We start from the raw sequence: 15,707 nt of genomic DNA, 5'->3' as shown, positions 1-15,707 counted from the left end.
CACTCTTGTATTATCCCCAAATACCTGCTGTCACTCTTTTCAGGTTAAGTTTTTGAAAACAGGAAGAAAAAGAGGACTATGGAAAGATCCCAACATTGAGCCTTGGGCTGGTAATGAGCCACAGTGAAAAGTGCCAATTTGGCAAACCCGGTATATCCTACCCCTGCCCAGGTAACACGAGTTCTCCTGAGAACAAGCACAAAAGTGGAGGAAAACATATTTTTTCCTCCCTAAATATTGGACTTTTACTACTAAATTGCATCAAGCATGGAAACAGTATGTTTTGAAGATGTGAGGAAGATTTATACCCTATGAAACTAAAAGACTTGCCAACTTTGACGCTTTTTCTTTCCGCTCTTCCCTTTAAAATAACTTTGAGGTCATAATGTTAAGGTCAAACACGGAAGTGCCAGAAAGGCATGCTCGCCATTACCCAGTGTTCAATCTGGGAGTGCCTCTCTGTCCTTTCCCCCCCCCCCTTGTTTTCTAGTCTGAAAATTATTTCCCCCGTTTAAAAAAGAGCACGGACTTGGGGACGGCATTGCACCACGGACACCAATCCAGGTCTCCCACTTCCCGCTCGTGGCCGCTACCCTCTCAGGCCCAGACTGCTTTGCAGAAGGTGACTGACCTTAGCTGGTCTTCATGGGAAACGTGCTGTGCAGATGCGTGCATGTCTCATGTGGGCACTTGGTCCATTTTTATCGAACAGACACCCACTTACTCTTGGATTTATTTTTCTAAGTTTTGTAAAGCTGATTTTTCTAGGGTGCCTAACCCCCACTTCCTCCCATCCCATCCTAACAGTGTTGTCACGAGTATTGTCCTCTCCCAGAAACCTGTTTCAAAACAAGGGCTAGCTTCCAGGAGTTCTGTTATTTCTCCTCTGTAACAAAACGCGAGCTGGACTCCAGTGCAGTTTGGGGTCCCAAACAAGGGCTGAAATCGGTGACCAAAGTGCATTCCAGGTAAAAATGAGACACAGAGGGAAGCCAGACCTCACTGGTTGTTCATTGTAAGCAGCTTATTCTCAAATGTCAGTGAGGCCCTAAAGTCTCAGACTCTGCATCACACCTGCAGTTTTGGTGACCTCACGGACCCCATACTGGCAGAGCAAGGAGGGAAGCCAGCCTTCGGCAGAATGGCAAAGCCAGACAGCTGTAAGTACGAGGCAGTTGGAAACCTCTTAGATCGAAGGGAAAAACGTGGGTAGTTGGTACTTCCAAGCTCAACTAGAGGCGTTAGGATGCTATTTTCCTACTGGGGCTTTCATTCTTGTGAAGCCGACCAAACACTTCTAGCCTTAAACCATTCAAGGGCTGATACAAGAGCTATGAAGTCTTAGCCACAAAAACTGAATCAGGTAAATACTTTAACCTGTCTTTAAGCGTTGGAATTTAAAAAAAAAAAAAAAAAAAGTCTACATTTAATGTGATTTTCCTAGAACCAGGAAAAAAACTCTCTAATCTGTTAAAAACTTTTGTGCCCGAATTTCCTTTTACTCATAAGAATGAAAATATTTAATACTATAAGCACATGTTACAAATTCAATTTTTTTAAACAAAATGGAATGTTAAATGGAAATGAAGAGACATTTTCAACCCATCAAAATTATACATTGAACCAGTTAGGCTTATTGAAAGATAAGGTCCTCCCTATCCCCGTCAGAGGTATCTATTTTTATTGGTAAGGAAAAATGATATTTACTGTGATGGGCAGAACCGCACTTTGTAAGAGACCATTCTGATACTTCCGTATCATTTTATGATGTTTCTAGAGTCTTCCTTATTTGGAAAATAAGGATATCACTTTTTTTTCTTTTGAAAGTACTTGAGAACATAATATCATGATTGGGGTGGACAGGGAAGCAGGAGAAGCCATTTTTCTTTGTAGACAGATAAAAAGCATTCTGTATGATTGTTGTATAATAAATTGATTTTTACACTAAAGCAAAGCATGTTGAGATTATTCTTACTTGGTTGCAAGAAGTTAAAACGTGTGCCTGCGTGGTATTCCAAATGACCAATTTTACTCAGGAATTTTTTTTTAATAAAGGGATATTTAGGTAATTTTAGACATTTAATTCTTCATTTCAATAAAAAGTGCACGGCCTTTTATGTAGCATTATTAGTATATAAATACTATGTAAAACTATTTCAGAAAATGGTCATTGCAAGAAAAACTTACGACCAATTAGAGGAGTAGAGGCTATAATGGCTATTATAAATTTAATGGTTTAATATAATGGCTATATTAAATTTACTGTGTGGGAGCACCAGCTTGGTTGAAGGGACGATGTGAGGCAGAAACACCATACAGTGCTCTGGAGTCTCCGACCATCGCTCTGTAGAGTGCCCAGACCAGCAGAGAGGGTGCTGCTTCTGCTCAGGAGTGGGATGTGAGCTTTGACCATGGGGAAGCCCAAGAAAGACACGTCAGTCAAGGTCATGGGGCAGGATCACCGATGGGTGGTGCATCAATGGAGAGTTTTGAACGGTTACATTAAAGAGAACAAGACAGGCCCAAAGGACGTGCTCAAAGTCTGTTTACGAAATGGCTTAAATTCCTGGATGGTAACGGGGATGGGGCAGGGGTGGGAGAAAGGGTACGGGAGGTGGCACAGAAGGGGAGAAGGTTCAGTTTCGCTATCTGAACGGGGACCCGAGTTTTCAGGGCAGGGGGGGAGGGAGGGAGAGGACATTTTAAAAAGTTTCCTCGTAACCTACTGAGGTTTCATTTAAACAGTGGGTGGAACCAATTCACGTGTAAAAAGAAATCCTTTTTGTCTCTGTGGCAAGGCCTAATAATTCGTTGCAGAGTGAAAGAGCTGCCTGACACGTGGGAAGCATTCACCTAAACACATTTCCTAGTTTCTGTATACAAAGAAGATTGCCGTGTGTTTTTATTACAGCAGGCTTTCTTCAAAATCAGCTACGTTCACATACTTAGAGGACAGCTGACTTCCCAGGCAAAGAAGTAAGCACTCGTACAAGACTACGGTCACCTAAGATATCCCTTCACCTTCAGTCATGGAGAAGAGGAAACGCGATCAATGTGTAGGTCATTTTGCCCCGTTAAAGCGTGTAGAGGGGACACTGGAATAAGAGCAGGAGGGCGCAAATCTGAAATTCGTACCCTCATCAGGCGGCTTGTCAGCACAGGTCATCGTGGATCTGCGGAGCAGCTCACGGGGAGCCCTCGAGGAAGGTGTCTGCGGCCAGGTCACATTCGGCAGCCCGGGTGAGGCAGACCTCTGCTCCCTCCGTGTACTCGAAGCTCGTGGCACCGACCTGTGCCGTTTGCAGGCACCGCCGTCTGTAGCCCGGAGATGGGCCCGTGAACTTGTTTTTGCCACAGTTACCATCTGCCTTCGGTCAACAAACCTAGCCGCCCCCCGAAAGGCACGTGGGTCTGTGACTCCCGAGCATTGAACAACAAAAGGCAAGGTTTTGCGGCTTTGCCTGGGATAATGTCACGTATGAAGAGGGAAATGAACTTCACACCTGCTAGTAACGAATAGAAGTCGCACATTTCTCTGAAAGATTTAAGCACTCTGCCTGGGCTAGTCCATGTAAAACTGGCCCTTAAGTTTTTAATGCTAGTTTAGTCCTACAGGATCTGATAAACTCTGGAAATAGGAATGTTCACTTAAATATTTGTCAAATCTACCTCGCCCAGTGCTGCGTATTACACTAGAGGTACAGAGACGCCCCAGGTGAAATCCTGCCCGTAGCCTTCATAGTCTGGTTAAGTAGATGGAGAAATGTTTAGTTAGAAAATAATGGGCGCGTTAAAAATAGTGGGGGCGCCTGGGTGGCTCAGTCGGTTAAGTGTCCAACTCTTGGTTTCTGCTCAGGTCACGATCTCGCAGTTCGTGTGTCCGAGCCCCACATCAGGCTCTGCGCTGACCGTGAGGAGCCTGTTTGGGATTCTCTCCCTCCCTCTCTGCCCTTCCCACACACTCTCTCCAAAATAATAAAAACAACAGCTTACCAAGAAAACTTTCCTAAAGGAGGCAATAATGCCTGAGCTTAGTTTTTGATGGATGGGAAATTGTCCATATAGACAAGGAAGGGACCTTGTTCAAAAAAATTCCAGAAGTTAAACACCTAAGATTCCAATGGATTCCATTACTTGAACAAGTATTTGAATGCCTCCTATGTGCCAAGCATTGTCCCAGCATTTGGAATAAAATGGTAAAAAGAACAGACGAGTGGTCTGCTCTTAAGGAGCTCATGCCTAGTGGGCACCTTCTAAAGGGAAAACAAGCAGTTACCACGCTCTGTAAGATGTGCTATTCACATTAACAAACATGCACTGGGGTCAAGAAGCCTTTGTGCCTAAAAAAGGGAGAGGAGAAAGCTGGCCCCGCCAGAGACTTAGCCAGAAACGAAGTCCTAAGAAGCACTGAGAGAAAGAGGAGGAAGTAGTGTCCCAGAGGCCAAGAGAATATTTAAACAGACTCAGATGCTGCAAGGTTATCAGGTGGGCAAATGCTGGGAAAGAAAAAGGGCATTAGGTTTGGTCAATGGGAGGCAATTAGCAGATTTCAGGGGCTTTAGAGTGAACGAGAAGCCCTCCCCTCCCACCCCCCGCCAATCAAACCACATAAAAATAATGTCTAAGAGTTGGAAACAGGAAGGGAGAGCTCTAGCTGCTAAAAGAGAGTGAAGCTGAGTGAGTTGCAGTTAGAGGGCAAGTCTGATGACCTCGCAGCTTGAGGGGAAGGATTGGGCAGTCGGGCCCCTCCCTTTGTTCCCACAGGAAAACTACTCAGAGTCCACTGCTGCATCACCTGAGAGCCATCGATGGCCTTGAACGGACCCTACAAACAAAGCAGCCCAGGGGCATCCTGCCCTTGGGCAAGGCTTGGCCTCACTCTCTTTGCCACAGGAAGGGTGGAGAAGGAGCCAAGGGGTGGGAGAGATACGAAGACGGGAGGGGCACCCACAGAGCCCAACTTGTGTCTCAAACTGCAAAGTCCAGTTCAAGATGGCAACGTAGGAAGAGTCTGAACTCGCCTCTCCCACAGAACACACCAAATCACATCTATTAATTCAACAGTTCCTCCTGAAGAACGATCGAGGGCTGACCGAACGGCTACTAAACAACCCCAGGCAAAGAAACCAGCAAGAGAGACGGAGACGTGGTAACAAAGGGAACCCCCACTCCCAACTCTGTGACCAGCAGTGGGGAGGGACAGTACTGAGAAATCAGGAACAGATCCCTCTCTGTCCTTCGGCACAGAAAAAAACCCAAGGCTTAAGACAGCAACACTAGACCTCTGCCAAGCAGCAGGGTCACCGCAAGAACGCTCTCCAGGTCAGAGGGACCAGAGAATGACACAGTTTACGTTGCCACCCTACCTTGGGAGCTTGGACTGGAACAGAGTCCAGCCACCATGGCGAGCAGGTCTGATTGTTTCGGTGGGCTTGTGACCTCAGCGAACCCAGGGTCCACAAGCCCACGCCAGCCCTAGACACGCTGGAACACAGAAAAAGAACCATGGTTTTTTTTTTTTTTTTTTTTTTTTTTTCTTTTCAACGTTTATTTATTTTTGGGACAGAGAGAGACGGAGCATGAACGGGGGAGGGGCAGGGAGAGAGGGAGACACAGAATCGGAAACAGGCTCCAGGCTCTGAGCCATCAGCCCAGAGCCTGATGCAGGGCTCGAACTCACGGACCGCGAGATCGTGACCTGGTTGAAGTCGGACGCTTAACCGACTGCGCCACCCAGGCGCCCCAAGAACCATGGTTTAAAAGGGCAGAGGAACTATGGGAACCCTCTCCCTTCCATCTGAAGGGCCCAGACTGGAGCAGGTCTGGCTGCCCACAAGGTGTGGGTTCAAGATGCCGTATTGGAGGGCCCTGGTACCATAACTGAAGCCCACAGGAGCCCTGGCCATGATGGTGCACAGAAAATAAAAAGCCAAGGTTTACAAGGGCTGAGGAACTGTGGGAAGGTTCTCTTCCCCTCCACCTTCAAAGTCCAGATGAGAACAGGGTCCGGCTCATGGTGAGTGTGCCACCTCAGTAAGCCCAGTGTTCACAAGCCCACACCAGCTCCCCTGTGGTGCTGGGGCACAGAAGACACAAGCTATCGTTTTGTGGGATTTTTCTTTCTTTTCCTTTTAAAAATTTGTCAGGTCTTGTTCGTATTTTTTTCTTTTTGGTCGTATTCTTTTTCTTTTTTCTTTTAGTTTACTCTTTTTAAAATTTCATTGTTTTTTCCCTTTATTCTTTCTGTAAAAAGCCATGGTTTAAGAGAGTAGCTGGTGTATGCAGCCACAGCTCCAACCATCCAGCAGAAGTCACAAAGCACACACAGTCTACGTAGGGAACACCATACAGGGGACCACTCCTTCAACTGTAGGACAAGTAGCCGTTTTGCTTAGTCCACAGTAAAAAGCACAAAAAGTCAAGCAAAATGGGGAAACAGAGAAATATACTTAAAAAAAAAAAAAAAAAACTCAGAAAAAGGACCAAATGAAACAAATCAGCAATATGTCTGATAAAGAACTGAAGTAATGATTGTAAAGGTATTACTGGGCTGGAGAAAAGAATGGAAGTACTCATTCCAAGAAGTGAGACAAAAAAAAAAAATATATTAAAAAGAACTAAGCAGGAGGGCACCTGGGAGGCTCATTCGGTTAAGTATCCAACTTCAGCTCAGGTCATGGTCTTGCAGTGTGTGAGTTCAAGCCCCGCATCAGGCTCTCCACTGTCAGCAAAGACCACTTCAGATGCTCTGTCTCCCTCTCTCTGCCTGTCTCACCGGTCCTCTCTCTCGCTCTCAAAAATAAATAAACTTAAAAGAACCAAGGAGAGCTGAAGAATACAATAACTGAAATAAGAAAACACTAAAGGGAATGAACAGATTAGAGGATGCAGAGGAACATATCAGCGATATGGAAGAGTTAATGCAACAAACTAAACAAAAAGAAAACAAAATTAATGAGGTTAGATTAAGAGAGCTCTTAAGCAACATCAGGTGAAAAAACACTTGCATTATATGGGTCCCAGAAGGAGAGAGAAAGGTCTAGAAGACTTAAAGAAATAAAAACTGCAGGAGTACCTGGGTGGCTCAGTCGGTTAAGTGTCTGACTCTTGATTTCAGCTCAGGTCACGATTTCACAGTGGTGGGATCGTGCCTCGCATCAGGCTCAGCATGGAGCGTGGAGCCTACTTGGGATTCTGTCTCTCTCCCCCACTCTCTCAAAATAAATAAATAAACTGGGGCGCCTGGGTGGCTCAGTCCATTAAGCATCCAACTTCGCTCAGGTCATGATCACACGGTTCATGTGTTTGAGCCCAATGTGGGGCTCTGTGCTGACAGCTTGGAGCCTGCTGAAGACTCTGTATCTCCTTCTCTCTCTGCCCCTCTCCTGCTCATGCTCTGTCTTGCAAAACTAAATGTTTTTTTTAAAAATTAAAAATAAGTAAACTTTAAAAAGAGAAATAACTGAAAACTTCCCTAACTTGAGGGAAATAGATATCCCAAGTCCAAGAAGCAAAGAGAGTTCCAAAGAAGATGAACCCAAGGCGGTCCACACCAAGGCACATAATAATTAAAATGTCAAAGGTTAAAGATAAAGAGAGGATCTCAGAAGCAGCAAGAAGCAAACAGTTACTTACAAGGGAAAATTTATAAAGCTATCAGCTGATTTTTCAGCAGAAACTGTGCAAGCCAGAAGAGAGTAGCATAGTATATTCAAAGTGCTGAAAGCAAAAAACCTACAACTAAGAATACCCAGCAAGGTCATCATTCTGATTTGAAGGAGAGACAAAGTTTCCCAGACAAACAAAAGATAAAGTAGTTTCTCACCATTAAATCAGCTTTACAAGAAATGTTAAAAGGACTTCTTTAAGTGGAAAAGAAGTGGCCATAATTAGACATGCGTAAAAGAGGAATAAAAAGATGTAAAATATGACAACATATACTTAAAATATGGAGAAACGAGTAAAAAGAGAAGGGGGAATCTTTTTGTTTTTAAGAATGTGTTTGAACTCAAATGACCATCAAATTAACCTGGAATGCCATTTAGTTAGGATGTAAATGGTAACCTCATGGTTACCATAAACCCAAAACATATGATAGACACACAAAAAATAGAAAGAAAGCCAAATAAAACACTATAGATATTCCTCGATCACAAAGAAAGAGAGTAAAAGAAGAAAGAAGAACTACAAAAACAACCAGAAAACAATTTTTAAATGGCAATAGGTACATACCTATCAATAATTACTTTAAATGTAAATGGCCTAAATGCTCCAATCAAAAGACAGAGTGGTGGAATAGAAATAAAAAAACAAAAAACACACAAGACCCATCTATACACTGCCTACAAGAGGTTCAGCTCAGATGTAAAGACACATACAAACTGAAAGTGAAGGGATGGAAAAACATTCCATATGCAAATGGAACTGATCAAAAAGCCAGGGTAGCAATACTTACGTTAGACAAAATAGGCTTTAAAACAAAGATTTTAACAAGAGACAAAGAAAGCCATTACACAATGATAAAGGGATCAGTCCAACAGGAGAATATAACAACTGTAAATATCTATGCACCTACCACTGGAGCATCTAAATACATGAAGCAAATGTTAATGGACATAAAGAGATAAATTGATGATAATACAAAAGTAGGGGACTTTAATACTCTGCTCACATCAATGGATAGATAATCTAGACAGAAAATCAATGAAGAAACAATGTCTTTGAATGACACATTGGGCCAGATAGATACAACAGATATATACAGAACATTCAACCCCAAAACAGTAGAATCCACATTCTTTTCACGTGCACATGAAACATTCTGAAAAACAGATCACATGTTAGGCCGTAAAACGAGCCTCAATAAATTTAAGAAGACTTAAATCAAACCATGTATCTATCCTGACCACCACAGTGTGAATCTAGTAATAATTCACAAGAAAAAAAACTGGAAAAAACACAAACACATGGAGACGAAACAACATGATACTAAACAACCAATGAGCCAATGAAACAAAGAAGAAATTTAAAAAAAAAAAAAACACATGGAAACAAATGAAAATGGAAACATAATAGTCCAAAATCTCTGGGGCACAGCAAAAGCAGTTCAAAGAGCAAAGTATATGGCAGTACAGGCCTACCCCAAGAAACAAGAAAAATTTCAAATAATCTGACCTTAAGCCTAAGAAATTAGAAAAAGAACAACAAAGTCTGGGGTAAGCAGAAGAAAGGAAATAATAAAGATCAGAGCAGAAATAAATGACATAGACACTTAAAAAAGAAAATCAGTAAAACAAACAGCTGGTCCTTTCAAAAGATCAACAAAATTCACAAATTCTTAGCCAAACAAATCAAGAAAAAAAAAAGATAAAGGACCCAAATAAAATCAGAAATGAAAGAGGAAAAGTAACAACTCACATCACATAAATACAAAAAAATTATAAGAGATTACTGTGATAAGATATATTCCAACAAACTGGACAACCTAAAAGAAATGGATAAATTCTTAGAAATATGTAATCTTCCAAAACTGAGCCAGGAAGAAATATAAAATCCGAATAGACTGATTACAGGTAATGAAATTAAATCAGTTATTTAAAAACTACCAAAAAAAAAAAAAAGTCCAGGATCAGATGGATTCACAATCAAATTCTATCAAATATTTAAAGAAGATTTAATACCTATTTGCCTCAAACAACTCCAAAAAAATAGAAGAGGAAGGAAAACTTCCAAATATATTCTGTAAGACCAGTATTACTGTGATACCAAAACCAAAGACACCGCAAAAAAAACTACAAGCCAATATCTCTAATGAACACAGATGCAAAAATCCTCAACAAAATATGAGCAAGCCACATACAACAAAAAAATTATTCATCGCAATCAGGTGGAATTTAGTTCTGGGATGCAAGTATGGTACAACATTCCCCAATTAGTCAACATCATACACCATATCAACAAAGCAAAGAATAAAAAAATCGATAATCCTCTCAGTAGATGCAGAAAAGCATTTGACAAGATTTAACATTCATTCATGATAAAAACTCAACAAAATGAGGTTAGAGGGAACATACATCAACATAATAAGGGCTATAAATGACAAACCCACAGCTAACATCATCTTCAGTGGTGAAAAATTGAGAGCTTTCCCTCTAACGTCAGGAACAAAACAAGGATGTACACTCCCACTTTTTAGTTAACATAATACTGGAAGTCCTAGCCAAAGGATCAGCCAAAACAAAGAAATAAAAGGCATCCATATTGGTAAAGAAGAAGTTAAATTATAACTATTTGCAGATGACATGATACCATACATAGAAATGAATTCAGTGAAATGGTAGGATACAACATTTATACCCAGAAATTTGTAGCATTTCTAGAAATTAACAACAAAGTTGAAATTCTTTTAAATACCATTTACAATTGGACCACAAAGAACACCCAGAAATAAACTTAGCCAAAGAGGTGAAAGACCTATATTCTGAAAACTATAAAACACTGATGAAAGAAATTGAAGATGACACAAATGGAAAGATATTCCATACTCATAGAAGAATTAATATTGTCAAAATATCCACGTTACCCAAAGCAATCTACAGATTCAATGCAATCTTTATCAAGATACCACAGCATTTTTCACAGAACGAGCACAAATAATATTAAAATCTGTATGGAACCAGGGGCACCTGGGTGGCTCAGTTGGCTGGGGACTGACTTCAGCTCAGGTCATGATCTCACAGTTCGGGAGTTCGAGCCCCGCGTCGGACTCTGTGCTGACAGCTCAGAGCCTGGAGCGTGCTTCGGATTCCGTGTCTCCCCCTCTCTCTGCCCCTCCCCTGCTCACTCTCTGTGTCTCTCCGTCTCTCGGTAATAAATAAACGTTAAAAAAAAAAAAAAACCTCTTCCTTAGCTACCATGTTCATTTGTCATTCTCATAAATTCCTTCTAATCAAGCCAGTAAAGGTGCTTCCATTTGGGTCTGGACAAACTTTTTTTCAAAAATTTTTAACGTTTATTATCGAGAGACAGAGCATGAACAGAGGAGGGGCAGAGAGAGGAGACACAGAATACGAAGCAGGCTCCAGGCTCCCAACTGTCAGCACAGAGCCCGACACGGGGCTCGAACTCACGAACCGGGAGATCGTGACCTGAGCTGAAGTTGAACTCTCAACCGACTGAGCCACCCAGGTGCCCCCGGGCCTAGACAAACTTAATTTCCACTAATATTCCATAGTATTACAGCCTCGGACCATTCCTGCATTTCTCTGCCTCTGTTCCAGGATTCACGTTAGTCCCTCTGTGCTAACCCTAGAGAAACCCACCCTATCCTTCAAGATCTCATAATGGCACTTTTCCTCCAGGAAAAGCTGTCCCTGATCACCCCAACAAAAATGACCTCTCCCTCCTCACAACCCTGCTTGTGCCCAGTTTACACTTCACTTAGGACCCTTGTCACACACAACCTTGAGATTTTTCAGTTACCTGGTGTCTTAAGACTAACTTCTTACTAGCTAAGATCATGCCTTACCCATCCTACCCTGGGAGCTGACCGAAGGCTTTGGAGGGAACAGCTCTCAGATATATGTTTACCAGTTACCAGAAGTCATATACATTCTTTAGATGTTGTTCACTGAAGATGGTCAATGTAATGGCACTGAAATCCACAAAACTCCAGGTCACCAGGAACTGTAAGCCCTAAACTGGATATACCCACATGAGATGAAGTGAATTAGATCCTATGGACTTAACTAAAAAGTGTTCTTATACTCTTTTATAAAGCTTACAATAATATACTAAACCATAGCTCATTAAAAAATTCTAAAGAAAAAAGATGACCATTAAATTGAGGCTGTAAACATTTGTTTTGGCAGACTAAATTTACACAACACAGAAGATATTATGTCACGATTATATAAGTTAACTGTTTTCATTCAGTCTGTAGTCTTTAACTGCACTCATCCAATTATGAACAGAGTTCATTTGTAGATGGCCTCAAATTACATAGGTTTTATTTTTCCAAAATAAATTCACTCAACTGTGCATGCAAACTTCATGCATTCAGACTTTATTAGAGCACTTAGGAATTGTCACATAGGCATCTCTCCTCTGCTAAAGCTGGCCGTTTTGTTAAAGTGCTGAAGAAACTAGAATATTTGCAGATCCAATGAAATAATAAGTATTTCAAAATACAACACTGTTTTCATCTGAGCTGTTTGCATCACAAATTAAATTTTCCTTCTACGAGACAGACCAAACAGCAGGTATACAGATGCTAAGATTTTTTCCCCCACAAAACTCGAGGACACCTCAAATAAAAGACTGATTTTACTTTAAAATCATTAAAAAAAAAAAAAGCAACACTCCAAGTTAGTAAACATCCTGAGCTTCCTATTTTCTGACCAAATTTTGATACAGAACGTTAACATTTATGACAACTGGACAATAACACAACTACAAACTACCAACGTATCCTGTCCTATTTCCAACTCTGCAGTTCTCAGGGATGCCATTTGGAGCAGAGCAAAATGAAGAAGCCAGGGCCGCCGCTGTGTGACCCAAGCCAGCTTTGTCGTCTTCAGGTGGCTCAGACTGGTGGGGGGAAAAAAAAAAAAAAAAGAACAGCAATTAGTTGAGCCTGAACTACCCAGCTCTTGGTCCCTCAGAACTCGGTGAGCCAACATGAATGTCACTCTGTTTTATCAGCTACGTCCCTAACTCAGATATCCAGCGAAGTTCTGTCTTCCATGGCCACTGGAAGCTAAAGTCAGTTCATTGCGGGAGAACTGGCCGGAGTCAAAAATCACCCTGCAAAAATGTCTCGAACGTGTGATGCTTGGAGGATGTGCCCGCCATCTCTCAACAGTCCAGCACAGCAAGTTATTTTTTTCCTCCCGTGTTGAAGAAAAGACCAGTATTTCTTGGGTGGAATACCAAAGGCAGTGGCTGGGCTGGCTTTCGGGGCCGTGCTGTGTGCAAAATGCATGTTTGTTAATACACAGATTGGGACTGAGCCCAACGTGATGCTCATAAAACAAGATGTAGGTAAGAGCCGATATCAACAATGGAACTGATTTTCCCGTCCTAAAGCGTCCTAGGCGCAGGCTCATCTGCAAAGAATGGCAGACAGAATCACCTGTGTGATTTAAGTTATTTCTCTTTTTTCTGTGTTCAGCTCGGGTAATTTGACTTGGGCATGATAGACAGTACTAGATACCTACCCAACATCTGTTCTCCCTTTCTTATTTACAGAACCCCACTTGTTAGGAAGACAGTAACAGTTAAATTCTCCCCCAACTCCCTTTCAACCAGGGTGGGCTACTGACCCAGTCAGTAAGATGGAGACAAACTTCTGTTGGTTTGGGCTTCCACGAAAACAGTTTTCTTAATTTAGAAAAAAACGCAAGGGGAAGGTAGATTTTCCTGGCACACGTCTTTGACCTTTCACATTTCACCTATTCTCGTCCTTCCTACCTGGAGTGTAGAAGAGATACCCAGAAGTAGAGTGGACACTCTATCGAGCCCAAAGCCATATGAAGGATGGCTGAGCAGGAAACTAAAGGGACCTGGGTCTCTGATGGCTGCTTACTGTTACCGCATCACCGGCCCTGGATAACCTCCCTCCCTCTGGGCTGCCGCTTACAGGGAAAAAAATAAAACCCCTATTTGGTGTAGCTGCTGGAGCCTGATTCCTGTTACATGTGACCAACTGTAACACGTACATTTAATTCACATTTGATCCAATTCTCCAGTAGAGCTGGCAATTAGGCTAATATTCTTAGCCAGCCCAGATTTGTCTTTTTCCTATATCCTCTTTTAGTGCTGTTTTGATGTGAAGATTTGTTATTTTTGTTTCTCTAAATTTTGGGGGGCCTTCCCAAATTTTTTCCTGATAATTCAAGTGATTCAAGATATAGGTCAAGTGATTCAAGATATAAGTAAAAGGATGATCACTACAAAATTATTTGTAATAATAATTTAAAATAACCTGGATGTGCATCAATAGGGAATCAAATGTATAAGTTGTAGCAGGTCCACAACCTAGAATATTTTATAGTTATTAAAAAATAATTCTGGACTTGGAAAAGGATCCTTTTATTGCTCAGAGAACAAAAATACACATAATATTTAGTATAACATTTATGTTACTTAAAGACATACACATGTATACTTATACAGACATTTGTATACATTCTTCTATAAGTATTGACAAAGTGTCTGAAAGAACATATACCAAACTATAAAGAGGTGGTTACTTCTAGATCACAGGTAAGAAGGAGGATTAAGGAAAGGGGGAAAAATAACTCTTTATAAATGTTATGCTGTTTGAGTTTATTCCACAAAAGTAATTCGTATCCGGGACTAAATTCGAAAAATACAGAAGTAATCTAATATAAGAAGATTCACCTAAAATGTCACTACACAGAAATACCCCAGTTTTGGTGCATCTCTTCTAGAATCTAGACCTCTCACTGTGTATACATGCACGTACATATGCGCAAACTCTCTTGTCACACCATCCTCCTTGTTATCTCATGGGTCAACTGGTTCTTCTCTTCTCGCTTCATCTCCCTGGAGCAGCCCAAGAGCTTGGTCCTGGCCCTTCTCTCTATGCTCAGTCCCTAAGTCAATTCAGCCAGTCTTATGCTCAGCCTTCGGCCATGAGTTTCAGTCTCAAATATCCAATCACCCACTAGACAACTCCATTCAGATGCTGAAATCACACACTGAATATATGTTCCCAATTAAACTGTTAATATCTATCCACAACCTCCCCTTTGCCCTCCCAGCAAAACCAGACCTTTCCCAGTCTTCTCTGTCTCATTAAACGACACCAATCTTTACCAGGCTGCTCAAACCCCAACTCTGGATGTGGTCCTTTACCCCTCCCACCACATCTAACTCATCAGCCAGCCTTCCAGCTCCCTCTCTGCTGCCTGCGTCATCCAATCCCCCATCCCAACACACAGAGGGCATTAAGAGGAGTCCTTTACTATTACCCTTTTCACTGGATTAAAATCCTGTTCCCCTTCCATAGCCCATAACGTGACCACTGCCATCACACAACCGCATACTACTCTGCCTCACTCCTGTTGTTTGGCCCCCACCGGAACATACCAAGCTGCATATGGCCTCAGACATCCATCTCGGCCATTCCCTCTGAAATGCCCTTCCCCTGCTCTCCCCACGGCTGGCTCCCTCCCACCTTCCAAGTTAGCTCAAATGTCACTTCCTTAGGGAAGTTTGACTGGATTCTTTCCACACCGAATCAGTCTCTTTCATCACACTTTTTTTCTTCTTACCACTATCACGAATTTTTATCTATTTACTCTTCACTCTCTGTCTATCCTACTAAAATGTACCCTCTAGACGGTCAAGGACCTCTTGGGTATCATTCTAACCCCAGCATTGAAGACAATACTTGGCACCTAATAGATGCAGCAGTTTGTGGAGTGAATGAACATAATACACCCTCATCGAACATTTAAAACAAGTGGGATCTGGGGCGCGTGGGTGGCTCAGTCGGTTGAGCATCCGACTCTTGATTTTGGCTCAGGTCATGATCTCACAGTTCAGGAGGTGGAGCCCACATGGGGCTTTGTGCTGACAGCACAGAGCCTGCTTGGGATTTTTTTTCTCTCCCTCTCTATTTCAGAATAAATAAATAAACTTTAAAAAAATAAAACTAAAAAACCAAATGGGATCACATG

The 15,707-nt window shown here is 41.9% G+C and overlaps 1 protein-coding gene across 1 annotated transcript in view; it reads right to left on the bottom strand.

Annotated features, from left to right (window-relative positions):
• Positions 1-12,450: 12,450 nt before the first annotated feature.
• SYCP2L (synaptonemal complex protein 2 like) overlaps positions 12,451-15,707 on the bottom strand; it is a 113,564-nt gene continuing 110,307 nt past the window's right edge. The window contains exon 31 of the mRNA XM_047101200.1: positions 12,451-12,588. Coding sequence (XP_046957156.1) covers positions 12,451-12,588 — 138 coding nt within the window. The remainder of the gene's footprint in view (positions 12,589-15,707) is intronic.

Source organism: Lynx rufus, unplaced genomic scaffold (genome assembly GCF_022079265.1).
Source record: "Lynx rufus isolate CCGP_SWC_20201006 ecotype Redwood Valley unplaced genomic scaffold, mLynRuf1.p SCAF_6, whole genome shotgun sequence".
Lineage (NCBI taxonomy): Eukaryota > Metazoa > Chordata > Mammalia > Carnivora > Felidae > Lynx > Lynx rufus.
Note: the sequence above shows the minus strand (reverse complement) of the source record. Positions and strands in the feature narration are given on the sequence as shown.